Genomic DNA, 20998 nt, shown 5'->3' on the forward strand with positions numbered 1-20998 from the left:
AACCAAAACTCCATCAGGTGACAGAATGGAGAAAAAAACCTTGGGAGAGAACCCAGAGGCAAGTATCAAACGGGAAACGCAAGTAACTTTGTGGGCGTATCTCGGGCGCTGTCGTTATTGTATCAGCGGTTTAAATCACTCTTGCGGCCGACGCAAATCTAAAATGGGTTGGTCTGAAGTAGCTTCATCATTCATAGGTGTGGTTTGGGCGTAACGTGAAATAAACCAATCAGAGTGTCATCTCACATTCCCTTTAAGAGCAGGCATGCTTGTTCCATGGCGGCTTGCTATTATAACGCCGGATTTGCCAGGCGGACGCCAGGAGCGGTTCACAGCCGGGGAGACCGACGTTCTCGTCAGAGCCGTAAAAGACAGAGTGACATTGTATTGGGATGGGAGAAACCCACCCAAATTACCTTCAGTTAAACAGGTGTATAATAAAAATGTGTAAGCTAGATTTATTTTTTCACATCTTCATGGACACAACAATGAATTCCCTCATGTGTTAATATTTTTCCTTGTAATAATGTATGATTTGCAAAACTGAAAACTGCTGCATTTGTGTAGATGAGAGAATCAGTGTATGCGCGTTGTGCACACGCTACATTATGGCCAAGCATGTGCCCTTAAAATACCATAAATAACATATGCAACGCTACACTGACTTTAGACTAGGGGTCCGTTCTTCGTACGTCGCTAACTCACTTAGCTGGATTTGATTGTTGGCGATTTGGCATGATCTTGAATTGTTTGGTTCTTCGACGCTCATCCTGGACTTGCTGTCATAGCAACAGGTGCGCAATCTTAAACCTGCTCGCGAGCAGGCTTATTTCCTTTTTTATTTCAATTATTCTTTGAAAAGCCAGTGATCAAGCCATCTTTAGCCTGCAATAAGAGATATTATGTAAGGCCTACATGCAGTGTTCACTTTCATAAAGTAAAGCAATTCAGGCTTTAGACCAGCCATTTGGATAATAGGCCTACTTAATTTAATGCAGCAACAAATTATTTTACAGTGTACTAAGATAATTAAAAGCTAATTTACCAGTAATGAAGCTGTTGCTGCTACTGGTCCCTGCCGTGGGTCTAAGGAAGAGCTGCCCCCAGAGATGCCCCCCACAATAGGGTCAATTCACATTCAACCCAAGGGCCAGCCCTTCTGTCGGGGAGTAAGTGGGGGTGCAGGACCACCACCTGTTTTTTTATTTTAAAAAAATATAGCCTTTTTCTTGGTTGCTGCACATGAACAACACATGCACATCATTTAACGGTGTATTTTTAAAAGAGACCAAGAACAGTATAAGTAGCTTAGTAAAGATTACCATTTTCACTTTTACTTGTTCCAATGTTCGAGTGGGTGGTGGCTCTGACATTACAATGAACAAAGTAATTATGAAATTAAATTAAAATACAAAAATGTATCTACTGTAACAAGTGATAGAAACATTTAACATGGTCCCCACTATTGAATTTAATTGCTACTATTTGCCAGCCCCATCTCCTGGCTTTTACAGACTTTGATGTCTTCCCTGGCGTTTTCATTAAACATTAAAATTCCGCATAAACTTCGACTACTAGCTTTTGCTCTGCTGCGGAGAAAAACTGTGCGTGCTCTTTGGCCACGGTGAGCAGCCAATAGCAGCGTTTCTGATCAATGTTTCTACTATCGATACATATCCCCTTTTAAACCAGCGCATTGCACGCGCAATTATCTCAGATAACTCTATCCAGCTATACTAATCATAACCGGCTGGTGTGTTCGAAGAACCCAATTAGCCAGATAATGATTAGGCCGATTATATCATCTTGGATCTCTCGTTTGATCTTGGATGTTTTAAGCAACGTACGAAGAACGGACCCTAGGTTTTTCCTGGTCGGTGGCGGAATTGTTTTCTGAATCTGCAAAATAGCACCAGGGAACGTTTTCGCTGGAACACGGCTCCTCCTTTCGCTGAACAGAAAAAAAACACAAAAAACAATAAAATAAAATAAAAAACTTAAAATTGAACAATATAAAATTGTAAAGTATATTTAAATATAATATAAGTAGCCTAAATACAATACAAAACACAACACATTTGCATAACACAAAATTCATAACACATTGGAACTGAATTTTGGTGAATGAACCTTCCCCAGACCCACTCTCAGATACAACTGAGAAGGGTCTGGTGTCAACCAGGCTACTGACTTATTGCATGTCCTGCACAAGGTGAGCATTATTTTAGAATGCATCACGTTAAATGCCGTGATGCAAAACCCATTGTGGAAGAAGAACGTTGTCATGTTTACAGTGAGCGCTTATCAGTATCAACTGAATGCTGGATTTTCAAAAGTATGTGAAGTTTGCGGCTCTATTGTTGCAGTAAACTTGCACAACATTCTGGAATGAATCATTGATTAGATGTACACCGGTCTGTTATTGAAGGGACATCGACTTTACATTTTCACACTAAAGATGATGCGGAACATAACGAACTGTGATTGGTTGCGCTACATGTAAGTCAGTCCTTGGCTGATATTTTTTATTCTTAAATACATGCAAGTGAATTTGTTTTGTCATGTTAGTTGATTTATAATGCAAAATGGGTGCCATGTTAGTAACATTACACACCGCAGTTCAGAAAAATTTTATCTGTCAGATTTACAACAAGTCATTGAACTCCGTTTACACTGTGTTTAGTGGTTGGATCACCTGAGACAAAAAAATTCAGAAGCAAGAGACGTCACCAAAAGTTATAATTTTCTTTTCTATCAGTTGCAGGTTATGAGGAACAAATTTCACTTGTGATTTCTCTTTCTTAAGGGTGCTACATAAAATAAAAATATGACATCTGTGAAATCAGCTTAATGCCCTTATTTAGGCCAGACTGTTGCACAAACAACATAAATAAAAGCAGTTTATGTTCAAGCTACTGTCAAACACTCATTTTCCCCTTATATATGTGTGAAGTAAAAGCTAGGTGAAGCACCGAATGAAATGTATATGTTCTTTTCAAGTGGAGGCTCATTACAGACCTTGCGCATGGAGCAATTTTGCTAAAAGCCAAGACGAATAATCCAGTTTAACAGCCACAAGGTTAAATAATTACAGTATAATTTTATGCCAATTTTTTTTTATTAGTTTACAGGATCACAGTTTATAAAAACAGATGTAACCTATACTGTCTGTCAGTGGCAAAAATCTCACTGCTGGTGGTTTTCTGGGATTATGCGGGCCATTGAATTTGCATTGCATAGCCTTGAGCACTGGCCTGAGAAGATCTTTCTCACAGACTCACACATTGGGAAAGAGGTGATTAGCATCAGCAGTGTAAAAGCAGGAAAGTGAGTCTGCCCTTAATAACATCTCATTGATAGAATTTAAATTGGATGTTAAATAACCATTACCACGGCTGATTGCCTGGCCTGCCCTGGAAAGTGAGGAGGCTTTCTGCCAAAGCCGCTCTTCTTCAGATATGTGAAATTGGGGTGAGATTGAATTAGAGCATGGACAATTAGAGCTGTACCATCAGCACCTTAACATAAAAGGCGGTGTGGGTGGGTTTGAGTGTTTTAGAGTCCTTCCGTACCATTCTCATTCCGACCCATGTTTGTCACCCACCATCCTTCTAAACGAACGTTTCTGATGGTGAATAGAGATTGAGTCAGTGGTGTATGTTTCATTTGAACATCAAAATCCATGCTCTGTGGAAGGGGTAAAGTTAGAATTGGGATATGTTCCTCAACTCTCTGCTATCTGACTCAAAAGCAAAGCAATCAAATAAACCGATAAAGAGACTGAATCGGTAAATAGAAGATCTGTCAGTTTGCTCCTCACATCATCAAAGATAATGTGGTTGAGGGAAGAGTTACTCTGGCCATGGCTACCCGTAGCACAACGCAATTCAATTAGATGAAATAATCGAAGAAAACTCAAGAAACAACCTCTCTGTTTTTACTCATTCCTTCCATTATCTCTTTAAATTTGCCATGAAATCAAAATCGTATTTTTTTTACACACTCCATTTAACAAAATGACAAGGCAAAAAAAAAAATATATATAAATATATATATATATATATTTGTGATAACTTTGCAAATGTATTAAATAGAACAAAACTGAGATTTCACATCAACATAACTATTCAGAGTCAGACCCTTGATGCTACCAGCAGCAGCTTCACTGTTGGGATGGTATTGCACAGGTGATGAACGGTGCCTGGTTTCCTCCAGACATGAGGCTAGGAATTAAGGTTAATTCCAGATAATATTGTTTCTCACATTCCTTTAGGTGTTTTTTTTCTGCAGCTTCCGAGCGTGCTTTTATTTTCATCTGGCCACTCTGCCATAAAGCCCATCTCCACATATCATCTCTGGAGTTCAGCCAGAGTGACCATCGGTTTGGCCTGTCCACAATGTCTAGGAAGAGTTGTGGTAGTTCCAAACTTCTTACATTTAAGAATGAAGGAGGCCATTGTGCTCTTAGGAACACAGCAGATGCAGACCAATTCTTGACTGTGGGAGAAAGCAAAGCAAACCCACACCAACCCAGGGAGAACATACAAAGTCCACACAGACAAAACACACAGGCTTAGCCAGAACTCAAACCAGCAACCTTATTGCTTTAAGGCGACTGTGCTACCCACTGAGCTGCCCTGTGAAACTTCCATTTTTACTTTGTAATACATTTGCAAAGTTATAACACATCTGTTTTTTAAAATGTTTTTTTTATTTTTTTTATTTACTATAATGCTTTGTCATTATAGTGTAGAAAAAAGAATAATGATTTAAAGCATTCAAACATAAGGATAAAATAACAAGTGGAAAAATTAAGGGGTCTGAATTAGGGCTGTCACAATATCAGATTTTTCTAACACACACACACACACACACACACACACACACACACACACACACACACACACACACACACACACACACACACACACACACATATATAATATCGCAATATCAATAGAACTCTTGAAAAAATAGATAAAAAGAAAACCAATGCTACCAGTCAAATGAATCTTACTTTGATTTTTTCTGTTTTTGTTTTAGAATCACACAAATGCACGCAAAAGGAATAATTACACTTAATGACAACCAGTTTGAAATAACGTTCTTCTGTGAACTGATGTGGCTTCTTATCACAGAATGAGGCAGACATTTTATTATTTTATAGTATTATATACAGTGTTAAAGACTATATTGATTGACATTGCATTATAAAATACAGTACATTAGCCTTATGAAAATTCCTGAGATGGCTCGAAGAACACAGATAAGCAAGATACTGTTGCAATAGTGTGTTAATCCTCCTCATGTTTAATCTGTCAGAATGTCTCTATCTACATTCCCCCCATTTTTTGTGACATTATTTATTTATTACCAACAATTTGGATGTCTTTGTCTATACTTTGTTTTTATTTAATTTTAACAAGAACAAAACATAATTTATATAAAAAAGTATGTAACCATACAAGTCAGGGGTTAAAAAATAGGGGAAGAAAAAAGAAAATAAAGGCATTTTGCATAAAGAAAAACGGCAGTATAGTTGTATATATACATATAATATATTTTAACATTTATTTTAAAAATATATTTTTTTTTTCATTCCATTTGGTCTTTGTTCATATTAGGGCTTTCCTGGAACATCAAGATTTTACTCCTATGATTCTCACATGTGGACTTTCTGCGTGGAGGGCACTCTCTGATGTTAAGTATGCATGAAACACAAAAAACATGTGAGAGTTTAGCGTTGCTCACATTGCCCTATTTTGGGTAAAAATATAACAAAATAATGCTCTCTAAAGATATTTGAAGTAAGCATACGACAATTCATTAGTTTTTATCCGACTGAGCACACTTTTGGACAAAAAGCCCAGAGGGATGTAAATATAATACAACACAGAAAGGCATCAGCAGTTAACAGGTTAATGTAACATGTCCCGTTGCCGTCTCTGTACAGTGGTGTGGGTGGAGGTGGTGGAGGGTGAACAGGTGAACGGCATGTCCTGCAGACTGGGGTAATTAATAGGGATTATTAAAAAAAACTCCACAGGAAATGGCGAAGTCACAGGGACAGATTGTTAACGGCGGGCCCTTGAGATAAAGTATGTCTGGCAGGAAAGCCAAATGTTCGCCTATCATCCATCAACCTCAGATATGGCTTATCATTTGAAATATGTAAGTAGCAACTTTACATGGTCGTCCGCTCTAACGTTAACCTTGATAAATGTGCTCTATTATTAGGCACATAGCCAAGTGTTCGTGCAGAGTTTGGTATAGCACGCGTACTGCATGACATGGAAGCGCCGGCGCAATCGCTTGCATTTTTTCAACTTAAATTATTTTTTGGTCATACAGATAAGAGTAATACATAATTCCAAACTGTAAAGTGTCTTCCTCAACTGCAGCGCATCATGTAAATTAACCGAAACTCAGTGTATAGGCTACTTGCCTCACATATAAAGATAGCAAGCTAACGTATTGAATGCTTATAATGTCTACTTTTAAATAAACCAATTCAAATTGAAAACAAATACTGATTATGTAATCTGTATGAAAGGCACATTCTTTCTAAAGGCGAGATCACTACTGCGGAGATGACGGGTCAGCATCGTCAACTTCATCTTTGCAGCCGACATTGATTCAGAAAACATTAGTTTGTTTATAAACAATTAAAATGTCAACTTGCTATCACTACTTTTGCCAGCGCTTTTTCGGCAAGCTTTATGTGTGCGCTATGTTTTCTGCATAATGCCACACACATTTGCAAAAAATATAACTAAAATGGCACTAAAAAAGATTGTATTCACAAATTATTTGTTTCAATAAACCAAATGTAAAAAAAAAAAAAAAAAAAAAAACTTTAGAATAAGACCTTATTAAAGTTGCTCAAAGCGATCTCACACGTTTTTTAGGCCAAAACATTTTTTTTTCACATACCGCAAACATCTCCTCACTATACGCTAGCTGCCTGTCCCCTGAACACACTGTAAAAAAACGCGGTCTCTGCAGAGAGCCCAAGCTCAAACAGCAGCAAAAACAAACTGATCAATAAACAGAGCGACCCGCAGCACGAAACATAACAAACTGTTCCAGCCAATAACCGACAAGAATGATTTGGGGGTGGGGTTTGGGGGGTTATTGCGCAGATGAGGAGGAGGGAGGGTCTAGCTAGCCTCCGTTTTGTTTGATAATAATTCAAACATCAACAAGAGGTTACGCCAACCGAGATCGCTTAGAGCACCTTTAAAATAAATCGACATTTTTAAAAATATTAGCAAAAAGCAGAAATTAACAGGAGTTGTGTTTGTGCGTGGGCATGCGAAAGTGTATGTTATCAGCATTATATAATATATCAGCATTTGTTCCACATTTCTGATTTTGTTTGCCAAATTCTAAACAAATTGTGTGTGTGTGTGTCAGTGAGCATGTTTGTTCCACATTGCATTTGTGCTCTAGTACCAGGCCTTGATTTCTGTGTGACATTTTTCAGACTTATGCTGGATTTTTTGATTTTATTGAAAAAATAAAATCTTAATTTTCACCCTTTCTCGTTCATTTTCAATATGGGGTCCTTTGGATCCCATATAGATCATCATAAGTGTGACTTTTTTCTTTTTTCTTTTTAACATAAATTTCAGTTCTGTCAGGACTACTATCGTCAAATACGATTGGCAATTGTACTGTATACTAGGGGTGGCACGGTACATGAAAAGACACCCGAACCGTTCGGTTCGCTTGTCTCGGTTCGGTTCGCTTGTCTCGGTCACGGTTCATGCGCATTGTAGCCTCGTGCTCAGACAGTTTTGCTCGAACATACAAAGACAGTAAAAGTGTGCTGTGCTGCAGAAATGGCAAGTGGAGGAGATAATGCGCGGATGCGCCCGCGCTGTTCAAATCCGGTGTGTGGGAACATTTTGGATTTCCTATTACTTACTATGACAACGGAAATAAAACAGGGTATATAGAACTGCGACTGTGTGCAGGCATTGCGCAAAATGCATTCAATATGCTAATGGTAACACTTCTAATATGACAGTTCATTTGAGAAGACATCACGCCAATGTGTCGGTAAGCATAAACAGGAGAGAGCCGGTTAGGAAACAACTTATATTGTCCGCAGCATTAGGCAACCTCTCAGTGAAGTCGGACAGGGCAATAGCCATAACTAAAGCATTGGGGATGTTTGCACTTTAATGTTTAAGAAATGTATCCTCACTCTCAGGGAATATAAGCATTGTTTATACTGTTTTTGTGTTACTGATTATTTGTATATTATTATTATTATTATTATTATTATTTGATTATTAAACATTATGCTTGACTTTATGATTATGGCCTTTGCTAGTTATAGCCTCATTATATTATGTTATTGCATTATTATATATTTATGTTCAAAGGGCACCTATTATGGAATTTTGAAATTTACCTTTCATGTAGTGTGTAACATAGATCTAAGTGAACAAAAACATCCTGCAAAGTTTGAAATATGAAAGTGCACCGTATATAAAGTTATTGTCTTTCAAAAGTAAGAGTCGACTCGGAGTCATTTTTATGAATCGTTAGAAGACCGAAGCTTTTTCTCTGACTAGATGACGTCAACTTGTCAAGTTATTTGAATACGATACGCCCACTTATTGCGCTCCAAGGCCAGGGAAAACATCATGGCGACGAGACGCTGTGTTCTGAAGTGCGACTCTAAAGACAACTTTTTCATCTGCCCAAGGAGGAGCATTTGAAGACTAAGTGGCTACAATTCATATATACAACTATACCACAGAAGTATAGTCCGAGCCTTGTGCTTTGTTCGCGCCATTTTGAAGACGATTGCTTTTTAAATGCAATCAAGCTTGGATTCGCGAGCCGGCTGATATTGAAGGAAGGTTCAGTTCCAAGTGTATTTGCATCAGCTTCCTCATCCGTATCACAACCTGTAAGTGTTATTAATAATTATTGCTTTTATGTTTTATGTAGCATGCTTAATAATTATTTTGTTTGTTGAGTAAGCACCGTTTAGCTTCTAGGTCTTCAATGGCAATTGTATTGAGATATGTGAAGTGTTTGTCGTTGTTTTCGGAGTTGTCTTAAAGAATAGAGTAATACCTCGTAGTAACGTAACTGCATTTTTTTTTGTAAAAACGTTATGTTTATGCATCGGGCTAATGCAAACAAAGACTGATTGTGCTTTTACAATATGAACTCTGGGCTATGCTCGCTAACATAACATTAAATTCTTTATCTTATTTAAATTTTTTTACTACAAACTACAAAGCAGTGGACTATAATCATTATTATAACACGATTTAATTGATAAAAGCATCATTGTACTCCGTGTTAAACAATAAGTATTATCTCTGTAAACACTGCTGGGTCAGGAACTGGTGCTATTTTCCAGTTTTAGAAGGCAATTGCGCCACTGACCAGGAAAAAAAAAAAAGTCTAAAGACAGTGGCGCGTTGCGCGTTAGTGATATGGTATTTTAAGGGCGCGTGCTTGGCCATAATGTAGTGTGTTAACGCACATCCACTTTGATTCTCTAATATAAACAGACGCAGCAGTTTTCATTTTTGCAAATCATACATTATTACAAGGAAAAATATTAGCACACGAGGGAAATCATTGTTGTGTCCGTGAAGATGTGAAGAAATAGGCATAAATCTAGATTAGGCTACACATTTACCCAAATTATTATACGCCTGTTTAACCGAAGCTAATTTGGGTGGGTTTCTCCCATCATCCCCAATGTCACTTCTCTGAATTTTACGGTCCTGACGAGAATGTCGGCCTCCTCGGCTGTGAATCGCTTCATGGCGTGCGCTGGCAAATCCGCCTTTTATTATAGCGATCCGCCGTGGAACAAGCGCGCCGGCTCTTAAAGGGAATGTGAGAGGACGCTCTGATTGGTTTATTTCACGTTACGCCCAAACCACACCTATGAATAATGAAGCTACTTCAGACCACCCCTATTAGATTTGCGCCAGGCGCAATAATCATTTATCCCGCCGGGAAAATAGCAACAGCGCCGGGATCCGCCCACAAAGTTACTTGCGCTTTGCGCTTTGACACTTGCGTTTCAGATCGTTAAAATAGGGCCCAAGATGTTATAGAATAATAATTTAATGAAAACCCAATTTTGACAAAAAACTGACATTCTACCTATTTTTAGACCTTACTGAAAACGTACCAGTGCAAAACAATTTTGCCATTCGCATCACATTTGATTATTTATTATGATTCAAGGGGAATCAGAATGCCATACTGGGTAATTAGCTCCTGAGAAACGCGATAACTGCTGATAAAACTGAAGGAGCTTATACTGTATATTAGGGCTGGGCGATATGGCCAAAAAACAATATCACGATATTTTTTTTTTATATCAGTCGATATCGATAATTATCGATAAATGTCAAATCTTTATTTATTTCAAGTTCAAAGACAGATTTTTACTCCTAAGTGAAAGCTGTAGAAACCAGAGCGTTGTGTTTTTAAACTACTCTTTATTGTCAGAACATATCATGACAAACACTTGCCAAACAGGGGAACATTCACAAATCCGTGGTAGAACATTCAAACATTTGTCATTTTTCCTTAACAAAATAAATATCTTTATTTCAGTAGTATTAGCTCGAGTTAGGATGCAGATTTACTTTATACAATTTATGTTCATTAACAAAAACAGTAACATCTGTTAAAAAAAATTAACAACATTATTTTTATTTGGTAAAATTTAATATTCTTTAGTTTTATTAAAATTAACCATTGGTCACCCAGCATCATGCATTTAGATCATGATAACCACAGATAAAATGTAACTTTATGGTTCTATGTTATTTATGAAAACCAGTAGCCTAAATACATTATTAAAAACTGTAATTATATTCCATTAGTCCTTTAATACATTGTCTACATTAATAATATTACACAATTCAATATATATATATCCCACATTTCATGGAGTTAATATTACTAGGTTAACGTTACAGTAACGTTAAATCCGTGGTAAATGATGGGAATGTGTAGACGGAGAAGCTTCTGACTGTATCGTTGCGCACAGTGTTTCTCCTGTTCGTCAGCGCCGCTTCATCTGCCTTTAAACTGGATTAAATCACTGAGACATTTGTGATCCTCGCTGAATTCAAGTGCTTCTCACTGGATCTCGTGAGACCGATCAGAGTAAAACGCGTCTGCTCTAGTGAGCTCGCGCTGCGCTGCCGCTTGGACTTTGAGCCGAGCGGATAAACGGTCCGTGTGGCGCGCGGTTCAAATGAAATTCGTTCCGCTTTTGGCGCAAAAACATTATCGAACATTTATTGAACTCTTGATATCGTTTTATCGAGAAAAATTATATCGCGATAATTATCGTTATCGTTTTATCGCCCAGCCCTACTGTATATGTATACAGTGATTGGCGTCGTATTCCTATTGGTAGACGTGGATCAGCTGAGAGTTGAACTAACATGATCTGCCAGAACTGACGTTACGCTTAATAACAACCAAATCAAGCCCAGTTTGTGTGTACACAGGTTTATAATACATTGTGGGGAACAAATGTCCCCATAGTATGATCTGAGATCACCTACATTGTGGGAAATTGATTAATAAACATACTATTGTAACATACTTTTTTTGAAAATGTAAATATGCAGAATGTTTTGTGATGGGTAGAGTTAAAGGGGTGGTAAAGTATGATTTCACTTTTCCAACTTTAGTTAGTGTGTAATGTTGCTGTTTGATCATAAACAACATCTGCAAAGTTACAACGCTCAAAGTTCAAAGCAAAGGGAGATATTTGCTTTTAAAGAAATCGTTTTTTTAAGGACTACAACAAACGGCTGGTAGGGACTACACGACATTCCTCCGGGTTTAGTGACATCAGCAAGTCTAAAATGTACATAAACCCCGCCCCCGGGAACACACAGTTGAGGGAACAAGTCAAATATTTGTATTTGTAATATTTGTATAGTATTTTGTCACAGAAGTGAGTCAGCTCAAACTTTAGCATCCATATTTTCACATGCAATCGAAAGTCACTCTGTGTGCATCTCACAACAGTTCCTATACGAGCGATTTATAGATTACCATGACAGAATATGCTAATTGAAGATAGTTAACGCCACATCAGCAACATAAATTCATCAACTAACCTTTCAGAGACGTCCTGTTGCATTCTACATGTTGTCTCTCCATCTTTGTCTGACTCCGTTTTGACATTAAAGACAGAACAGTTTCTGTCATTTTAGTGTGTCTGCATGAGGTAATAGCAGCTGCTAACACACACATGAGCTCTTGAAACCCCGCCCTCTGCAGCAGCTCATTTGCATTTAAAGGGCCAGACACAAAACGGTGCGTTTTTGCAAATCCTCAAAAAGTGAAAACTTTAACATGCTATATAAAAATATCTGTGGGGTATTTTGTGCTAAAACTTCACATACACACTTCTGGGGACATCAGAAATTTATTTTACATCTTGTGAAAATGGCATTTTACCACCCCTTTAAGGGTTAGGGAATAGAAAATACAGTTTGTACAATATAAAAATCAGTACATCTATGGAGAGTCCCCACAAAGATAGCGAAACCGTGTGTCTGTATGTGTGTGTGTGTGTGTGTGTGTGTGTGTGTGTGTGTGTGTGTGTGTGTGTGTGTGTGTGTGTGTGTGTGTGTGTGTGTGTGTGTGCATAGATAATGTAACAAAAGTCACAAAATCTCATGTCAGTGAGATGAAGGTTTTTTTTTAATGAGGGGAACCTCAAATGGGGGTCTGAACAGACCCCAAAGACTATGTCAGTGAGTACAGGAGAGTTCATATTTTTAAATCTCATAATAATTATAGTTGAGCTGTTCATTATAGTTGAGCTGTTCATCTTTCAATGGATAATGACAAGTCCAGTGAGTGAAAATTACCGGTTCATAAATATTCCTTGTCATTTGGATGAGGACCACCTGGACTGGCTCCAGCTCTCAGTACAATAATGCCAGGCCTGTTCCTCAGATGAGAGCTTCAGTGTGTGTGAGGAGGAAGGGCTTTTTGTTCACTCTGAGATTTTTCCAGGCTGTAAAGACCTCCATGGCTGCCACAAGTATCTGAGATGGCACCATGTAAACAGGTTTCACCATCTCTTTTGGAACCCAGAGTATAAGTTATGTTCATGATCATTTATCCGATTTTAATTACAACTACTTGACCAGAGTCTCACTCTTTCTCTCTTGTTTACATACTCTGTATTCTTGGACTGTGCTCGCAGGTTCATTTACATCATTAAATCAGCTATTCACTCTGCTAAAAAAAGACCATATTTGACCAACATTAAATTGCCATAATAATCCAAGCTCGTATAGTGATGTCAAATTTTATGTTTGTTCACGTTTAGAGTTTTTATTTTATTTTTTATCTATTCTGTACATCTGTTTTTAGATTAGTTTTCACTATGTTCAGCTCATGTTTCCTTTGTATCTTTTAGGATTTGCAAAATTTGTCTCAGACGGCCAAATCGTGACCAAAATTGCACAGTGTGCACCCAGCTTGAGATTCTATTTTATGAAGTTTGGAGTAGAGGTCTGCATTCCCGCGGCTGTCCCGCGGGAACCGCGGGACCCGACCAGATATTTTGTGCCGCGGGATTAAATTTCCGACTAAAACACGGTAGCGGTCGGTAACTCTGGTGTAATTTGAACGGGAGCGGTCACGTTCCTTAAAAAACACTACCACGTTCACGTCCTTTCAGAACAGCATATCTTCACTTTACTTAATCTTAATCTTATCGACCACCCGGTAAACAGCCTGCCCTGCACTTAGGACCGTTATTGGAACAGTTCTTTCTGTGTCATGCATTGTATTTGCGGGATCTGAGACTCTGTGCGCGCAGCATGTGCGTAGTCCTCAGACTGTAGGCTACCGGTGGTAATACGGCCCTCAGAAAGGATGGCAGAGCAAAGTGTGTGGATGCGCTGTCCTTGAAGGACGTTCAACTTGGACTGGAAAATGGTCAGTTTACTGCTAAGAAACCCACGTCTGGCAAGTCTGATGTATGGGAGTCTTTTTCATGTATCATAGACGCAGATGGAAAAAAAAAACCTTTGCGCAATGTGATAAAAAAAACGGTGTTCCCGTTCAGCAGTCACAAGACTGACCTGCCTGCTGTCTTGCGGGCATTTGTGGGCGGGAGCGGGACATAATATCACAGATCGCGGGCGGGAGCAGGGCTAAAAATTACAAATCTTTGCGGGAACGGGCGGGAGCGGGACTGAACACTGCGGGAGCGGGCGGGAGCGGGACTGAACATTGTGTCCCGCGCAGGTCTCTAGTTTGGAGTTTATTTCTAAATAAAGACTGATGCTCTTAGATCCTGTTTCATCTCTGCTGCAACCAACGCTGTAAAAGTGATGGTTTAGCTTCTGGCTAGCATAGTTATCCTGTTTACTAGCAATGCTCTGGTTGACCAAAATGATCATTCTGGTGAAGACGATTCAGCATGTTTTTCCGGTTAAATGTCTGGTGGGATGACCATCACACCAACATCCAAAATCCAACTTGAGACCAGTTATTGGCCCACATTTAGATCCATACATGTTTAGTTTTTTTTGTTCTCCTTTTGTACAGTACATCACTGCACTGTGAAAATTGTATTCCAGTTACGTAATGTAATTAGAATGTAACTTTTTCTTTTGCGTTATTAGTTCCAGCAGACATGCAGAAATATGCTTCACATCTGCTGGCTTGTGATATCCAGGGCACAGCTCCCTTTAGTGATGTACTGCCATTCGAATTGCACGTGCCTCTTTTCGTGGATTACAATCACTCAATGGGGGTTCATGATTGCTGCCTTTTCAAAGTGCTGATTTTCTTTTTCTTTTTCTTTTTCTTTTTCTTTTTCTTTTTCTTTTTCTTTTTCTTTTCTTGATTCCCCTTCATTACCATGTCCTCTCTATTTCCAGGGCTAGTATTGTTCAGAGGAAGATCATCTCATTCCAGGATGAGGGCTCGCTCACGAAGCGGATGTGTGAGAAAGGTGAGTTATTCATTACTCTGAGATGGATGGTTTAGTAAATTACAGGCATTTATTCTATGAGATGTTTTTTTCAGTGTATAGTGCTTTTCCTATATATGTTCTCTCTTCTCCGCCAGTTTGTCTCCTCATATAGCTGTTATATAGCTTGGCCAACATTGTATCTGAGCTTTGGTTCTGTCGAAGGCCTGATTGTTACAGGGGATTATATTCCAGCATCATTATTCCAACTGTAAACAAACAGTACAATTCAGAAAAATAAAGCAGCTAAAAGTAAAAAATAAAATAAAAAACGACCAAAGCACATTTAGCACATACTGGGGACCACTGTCCAAAACAAAACATAGCAACAGGGACATCTTGCATGTTTCAATTACTTCATTACTTCACATTCTTGACATTGTATGATGCCTATCTAGTGACACAACAAAAGTTTGTGCGATTTAAGCGTGTTGTGCAATTTAGATATAATTAGATATAATTATAATTTTGTAGATATAATAATTTTATAGATAAAATGAATAATACATACATTATAAATTATTTATTTATAATAAATAAATAATACATTTTACATGCTGTACATTTGGATATAAATAACAATCCAGCCATTCTCTCTTGTCCTTTAGAACCGCTGTATGGAGAAACCACAGACAAACCCCTGCTGGACTGCTGTGCCTGTGGAACTGCCAAATACAGAGTCACCTTCTACGGGAACTGGTCAGAGAAATTGCACCCAAAAGACTACCCAAGTAAGACACTATATCCTCAATGACATATGAGGTGTGTAATTTTTTCAATGTTAAAAAAACTTTCTCCTATCCCAGTTTAAAGTGCAGAGACAACAAGCCAGCCATTTGAATTGTTATGCAATACTCAGGGACATACCATACCTAACAGCATGCAACCCTACTTTTTTTTTGAGTAGATTTTTTTTCAGGGCAGGCAATTTACAGAGGAAAATATGGGTTTAAAGCTTTTTAAAAGTTATAGCCCCACCTATGGGCTGATCCCCGTAAAAGTTTGCACATTTGCTTAGAATCATGTTGCATGTTCTTACCTATTTTCGTGTTAGGTTTTAGGTTAAGTTTTGAGGTTTCGTTTAAGAATTACAGGCTTTTGGGTGGACGCAGGGGTTTTATCAAGGTTGAACCAAAAACCTAGGACTAGTTCGTGAAAATTGGTTTTTGAAATAATCTCCAATATTTAACGAACGATTCGATTGACGACGACGGCGGTCCTTGAGGCAAAGTTGCTCAGATTGAGGAGTTCTACCATGCGGTATGAATGTCTTGGGTGTGTGCCAAAAATCATGTGGTAGTCAAACAGGCCCATCGAGTTTTGTACCGATCGGCCTCCGTTAACCTTGTCTGATAGCTGCTCAAGCTTCATTGGCCGCTGTTTTTCGAGATACGCGAATGTCCTCAAAGTCAGTCTTGGCACCTTGGACATAGACACCACATGCCATTTCTTAAGTCAATCAGAATTAGGGTTGCGTAGTTATAGCCATTTATATGTTTTTTAAAGGTCCCATGACATGAAATTTTCAATTTTTGAGGTTTTTTAACATTAATATGAGTTCCCCTAGCCTGTATATGGTCCCCAAGTTTCTAGAAATTTCAATCGGTGTAAATCGAGCTTTTGCTATCTTTCTCTGCCTTTGAAAAAGTGGAAGCTCAATCGGGCTGATCTTGAATCTCCTCCGTATGACGTCATACGGAGGAAATGTTACCTCCCCTTTCTCTGCTTTGCCGGCCCAGAGAATATTTCCCGCATGAGAAAATGAGCTAGGAAGTAGGAACGCGTGCGCGCGATTTTAGTTTGTCCACGGGAGATATCATGGCTTTTGAGCGAGCGAAGCATAATAATTGCTCAATAATTGAATGTACAAATGAACACCGAAGCCTTTTTTTAGTTCCTTCCTCCAAGCCCCAGAAGAACCAGTGGATTCATTTCATTTCCTCTGGAAATGCGCCGACACAACTCCTCAAAGTTTTGCATGTCTGCGGCACACATTTCACCGACGACTGTTTCCTCAGCTTGGGTCAATACAGAGCTGGCCTCGACGAACGTCTGAAAATAAATCGATCGAGCCGAGCAACAATTTCTGATGTGTAATTGTTCAAGTTCAGACAGGTAATCTTTCTCTCAAATCGTTCAATACTGCTGTTTATGCCTCAGTCAAGCCAGTGACTAAAATATCAACTTCACATCGTTTATTTTAGTAGGATGAAAATAATCGTATTTAAATTGTGAATAAATGATATACAGAAAGCGATCAAAGAACAATCTTTGTAGGAATCGCGCGCACGCGTTCCTACTTCCTAGCTCATTTTCTCATGGACACAGCGCGATCGAGTTTATCTGGACACTTGCCAAACTCGTTATGAAATCAATGACGCACGTTACACTGCACATGAAGCTCTTACTGTATTTACATCATCGTGTTTGCATTGGGGAAAGCAGAGAGTGCAGAAACTGCGTTGCCATGATAAGATCTTCATTCTCGCGATCAACAACAGACTCATCTGCTTGCGCAATGCTCATCACGGCAACATTTTATGTGATGGGAATAGATCTAAATACTTTAAAAACTTCTGACGATTTGTTTATCTCGATAGCTGTAATAGTAAAAACGTATAATAACTGTAGTAAAAGTATTCGAGAGAGTTTCACATGTAATAAGTAGCTATTTCATATGCAAGCATGTCAACCAATCACAGCATTGGCCGGTTACACTGAAGTCTCACACAGACACGCCCCTTCAAACAGAGCGTTCAAATCAGAGGCTAAAACTGGGCTAGGAAAAATGCCTTTTGTTTCTAAATTATGACTATTTTCTATCTAAAAAACATACTAACATTATAAGGGCAACCCAGGACACATTATAAAATAATATAATAACCCCATGTCATGGGACCTTTAAATGTTATTGCGCCACCAAGTGGCCAGTCGCCACGTGATTTTTCACACGACCACAGAATGAGCTACATGGGTGCGCTGAGATTGGTGAGAATATATCTCTCCGTTCACGAGTTACAGCCATTTTAGCAAAAGTGGCTCCCCCAATTCAAACATTTTGGGAACCCTTAGAGAGTGTCAATCGAAATGTAAACTTGTTTTGATAATTATTTACAATCAGACTCCAGAGTATTCGATCGGGCCAAATACCTTGGACTAGTTAGCAAAAGTATGTTTAAAAAAAAAAATCCAAAAATACCCGAAAATTTCGCTGGGTGACGATCCGATACAAGCATTTTGTCCTCCTTCAGCCAAGGATTCCAACAATACAAACACTTGAGCCTACGCCTATCGGTTTAAGAGTTATGAGAGATTTCACACCTTTAACCCTTTAGAACCTGAAGCTAAAATGGATGTTTTTCACATATTTAGATTTTTTGACTGTAAAATTCTAAAACAATGTGCTATCTTCATGTGCAAGGTGTCATCTTTTTCAGAAAAAGATTAGCTTTCATCAAATTACAGTTATTGACCATTAATGTGTGTGGTGAGTATGTAAATACAATTTAAATAGACCAAAATAAAAAAACGAGAATACATTTTTCCGATTTTTATTTAGAAAAAAAACGAACGAAAGAAACTAACACTTTAAAGTTGAAAAATGAAGTATAATACAACTATACAAGTCTTTTTTGTGACATTGGGTTGCACAGTTTTCATTTAGGACACTTTTTTTTATACACGCACACATACAAATGCGTCCATTCATATTAGGAACGCACACATACACATACATACGCCTCATGTAAAGATACGTGAAAAAGTAACGGCCATCCGCCTCCCAAGTTTCATTAAAAATCATCCCAATCCCATCTTCTGCTGTCTACCACTTCTTTCACCATGTATTTGTTCGTGTCTTTTATTATTTTATGCAATCCAAAACACTCTAACCTGCCGCGCTTCTTATCTCTCGGTTCAAATCCTTCCTTCCCGCTCAGCCAGAAAGCCTGCTGTCATTTGCTGACGGATAAGGATACCGTAATAAGCCGTATATTGCCTTTAAAAAATCAATATGTACCTGTACTAGAAGCCAAGGCGGTTAATAAAGAACAAAGCCTTGATTGAATAAAGGCATGGATAAGCCTTTCTGCATCAGGCAGAGATAGAGAATATTGTTGTCTGGCAATATTTCTGAGATGAAAAAAAGCAGATTTCGAGACCATTTTAATATGGATTTGCATGCGAATAAAAAATAACACCAAGCTTGAACTTGTGGTGATAGAAACAAAATGGGTCCAAGTACTGTACCCTGGGGGACACCCTGTTGAACTAATGTTGGCTCGGATTTGATTTTTCCCATACAAACTAATTTAAAACGATCAGTGAGATATGATTTAATCCATTCAAACACAACACCAGAGATGCCCAACCAAACACACAACCTATACAGAAGGATGTTGATATATAGAGTCAAAAGCAGTACTAATGTCTAGCAGGACTAAAATTCTGCAAGCAACCCTGTCGGCAGAAATAAGAAGGTAATTTGTGACCCAGACTAGAGCAGTCTCCGTGATGTGTCCAGATCTAAATCCAGACTGGAATGGTTTTAATTGTGATTGTGATGGAATGGCATAAGCATGGTAGGCACTTTTATAGAACCTCAGTAGGCAAGGGGTCGAGAGAACATGTGGATGAGATCATAGACATGACCAATTTAAAAACATTATCTATACTGACAGTGACACAATTAGAAAAGGAAGTGGAAAGTGAGTTTTTAGAATGAGACGCAGTAGACTGCAAATAAGAGCCAGATAGATGTTATGAGCTGTAGATATTATGAACTTTCTCACTTAAGTATTTGTTGAATTTGTTACACATCTCAACAGAAGGACATATTTTTTTTTTTATGAGGTTTAAGACGTTTGTTGATAAATAAAGTGCGTTGCAGCACGCTAAAAATTCCTCTACCTTCCCCTGCTCCACTTTGTATAGATCTGCTTCGGGTAATTCATGTACGCTATATTGTACAGCAGAAGCATGTATTACTTGCTCACAGCAGCGTGTTGTGTATGTATTGACAGTAGTAAGTCCCGTACCTGGTCTGCAGCAGCAGCAATAAAAGAAGCAGCAGTATAGCAGATCTATTCCGCCAAGACCAAACATATCAACATTTCCAAACACTCTGAGGGCCCTATGTTGCACCCAGCGCAATTTACTTTGTACATCAACGCATCATGTATCATTCCTATTTTGCACCCGATGCACAACATACTTTTCCCTCCACAGACGCACGTCGGTAAATTAGGGAATGAACTTGCGCTCCCCGGGGTGGTTCAGCGAAAAGAGGAGGCGTGTTCTGGGCCAAACGTTCCCTGCTGCTATTTTGCAGTTTCAGAAAACAATTCCGGCAAATAGCAGGAAAAACCTAATCTAAAGTAAGTGGCGCATTATTAAGATGCTATTTTAAGGGCGCATGCTTGGCCATAGCGTGTGCACAACGCACATATACTTAGCTTCTCTCATCTACACATACGCTGCAGTTCCCATTTTTGCAAACCATTCATAATTAGAAGGAAAAATATTACTACACAAGGGAAATCGTTGTGGTGTCCATAAAGATGTGAAAAAATAGGCATACATCTAGCTTACACATTTACCCAAATTATTCAGGCTAATTGTAGTAATGCCGGATCAAACCTGTTTGACCAATAGTGGCAAGACACATAGGTATATAAGGACATCTGACAAAGTGGGTTGTCTGTCAAGGAAACAAAGTTCTGAAGACTGCGATATAACCTTTACCATCATGTAATTTGCGTGCGCCTGGCAAATCTGCCATTATAATAGCAATTCGCTCCTGCTTTTAAAGGGAATGTGACATGACGCTCTGATTGGTTTATTTGCAAGTTACGCCCAAACCACACCTATGAGTAATGTAGCTACTTCAGACCAACCCATTTTAGATTTGCATTGGGCGCAAGAGTCATTTATCCCGCAGGTATAATAGATCCCCCCACAAAGATCTTGCGTTGCAGATCG

The 20998-nt window shown here is 38.6% G+C and overlaps 1 protein-coding gene across 1 annotated transcript in view; it reads left to right on the plus strand.

The window, feature by feature from the left end:
* Positions 1 to 20998, plus strand: part of spon1a (spondin 1a) — a 253304-nt gene that overhangs the window by 44175 nt on the left and 188131 nt on the right. The window contains exons 4-5 of the mRNA XM_079620224.1: positions 14928 to 15001; positions 15628 to 15750. Of these exons, the coding sequence (XP_079476350.1) occupies positions 14928 to 15001; positions 15628 to 15750 (197 nt within the window). The remainder of the gene's footprint in view (positions 1 to 14927; positions 15002 to 15627; positions 15751 to 20998) is intronic.

Source organism: Phoxinus phoxinus (assembly GCF_949152265.1).
Source record: "Phoxinus phoxinus genome assembly, chromosome: 8".
NCBI lineage: Eukaryota > Metazoa > Chordata > Actinopteri > Cypriniformes > Leuciscidae > Phoxinus > Phoxinus phoxinus.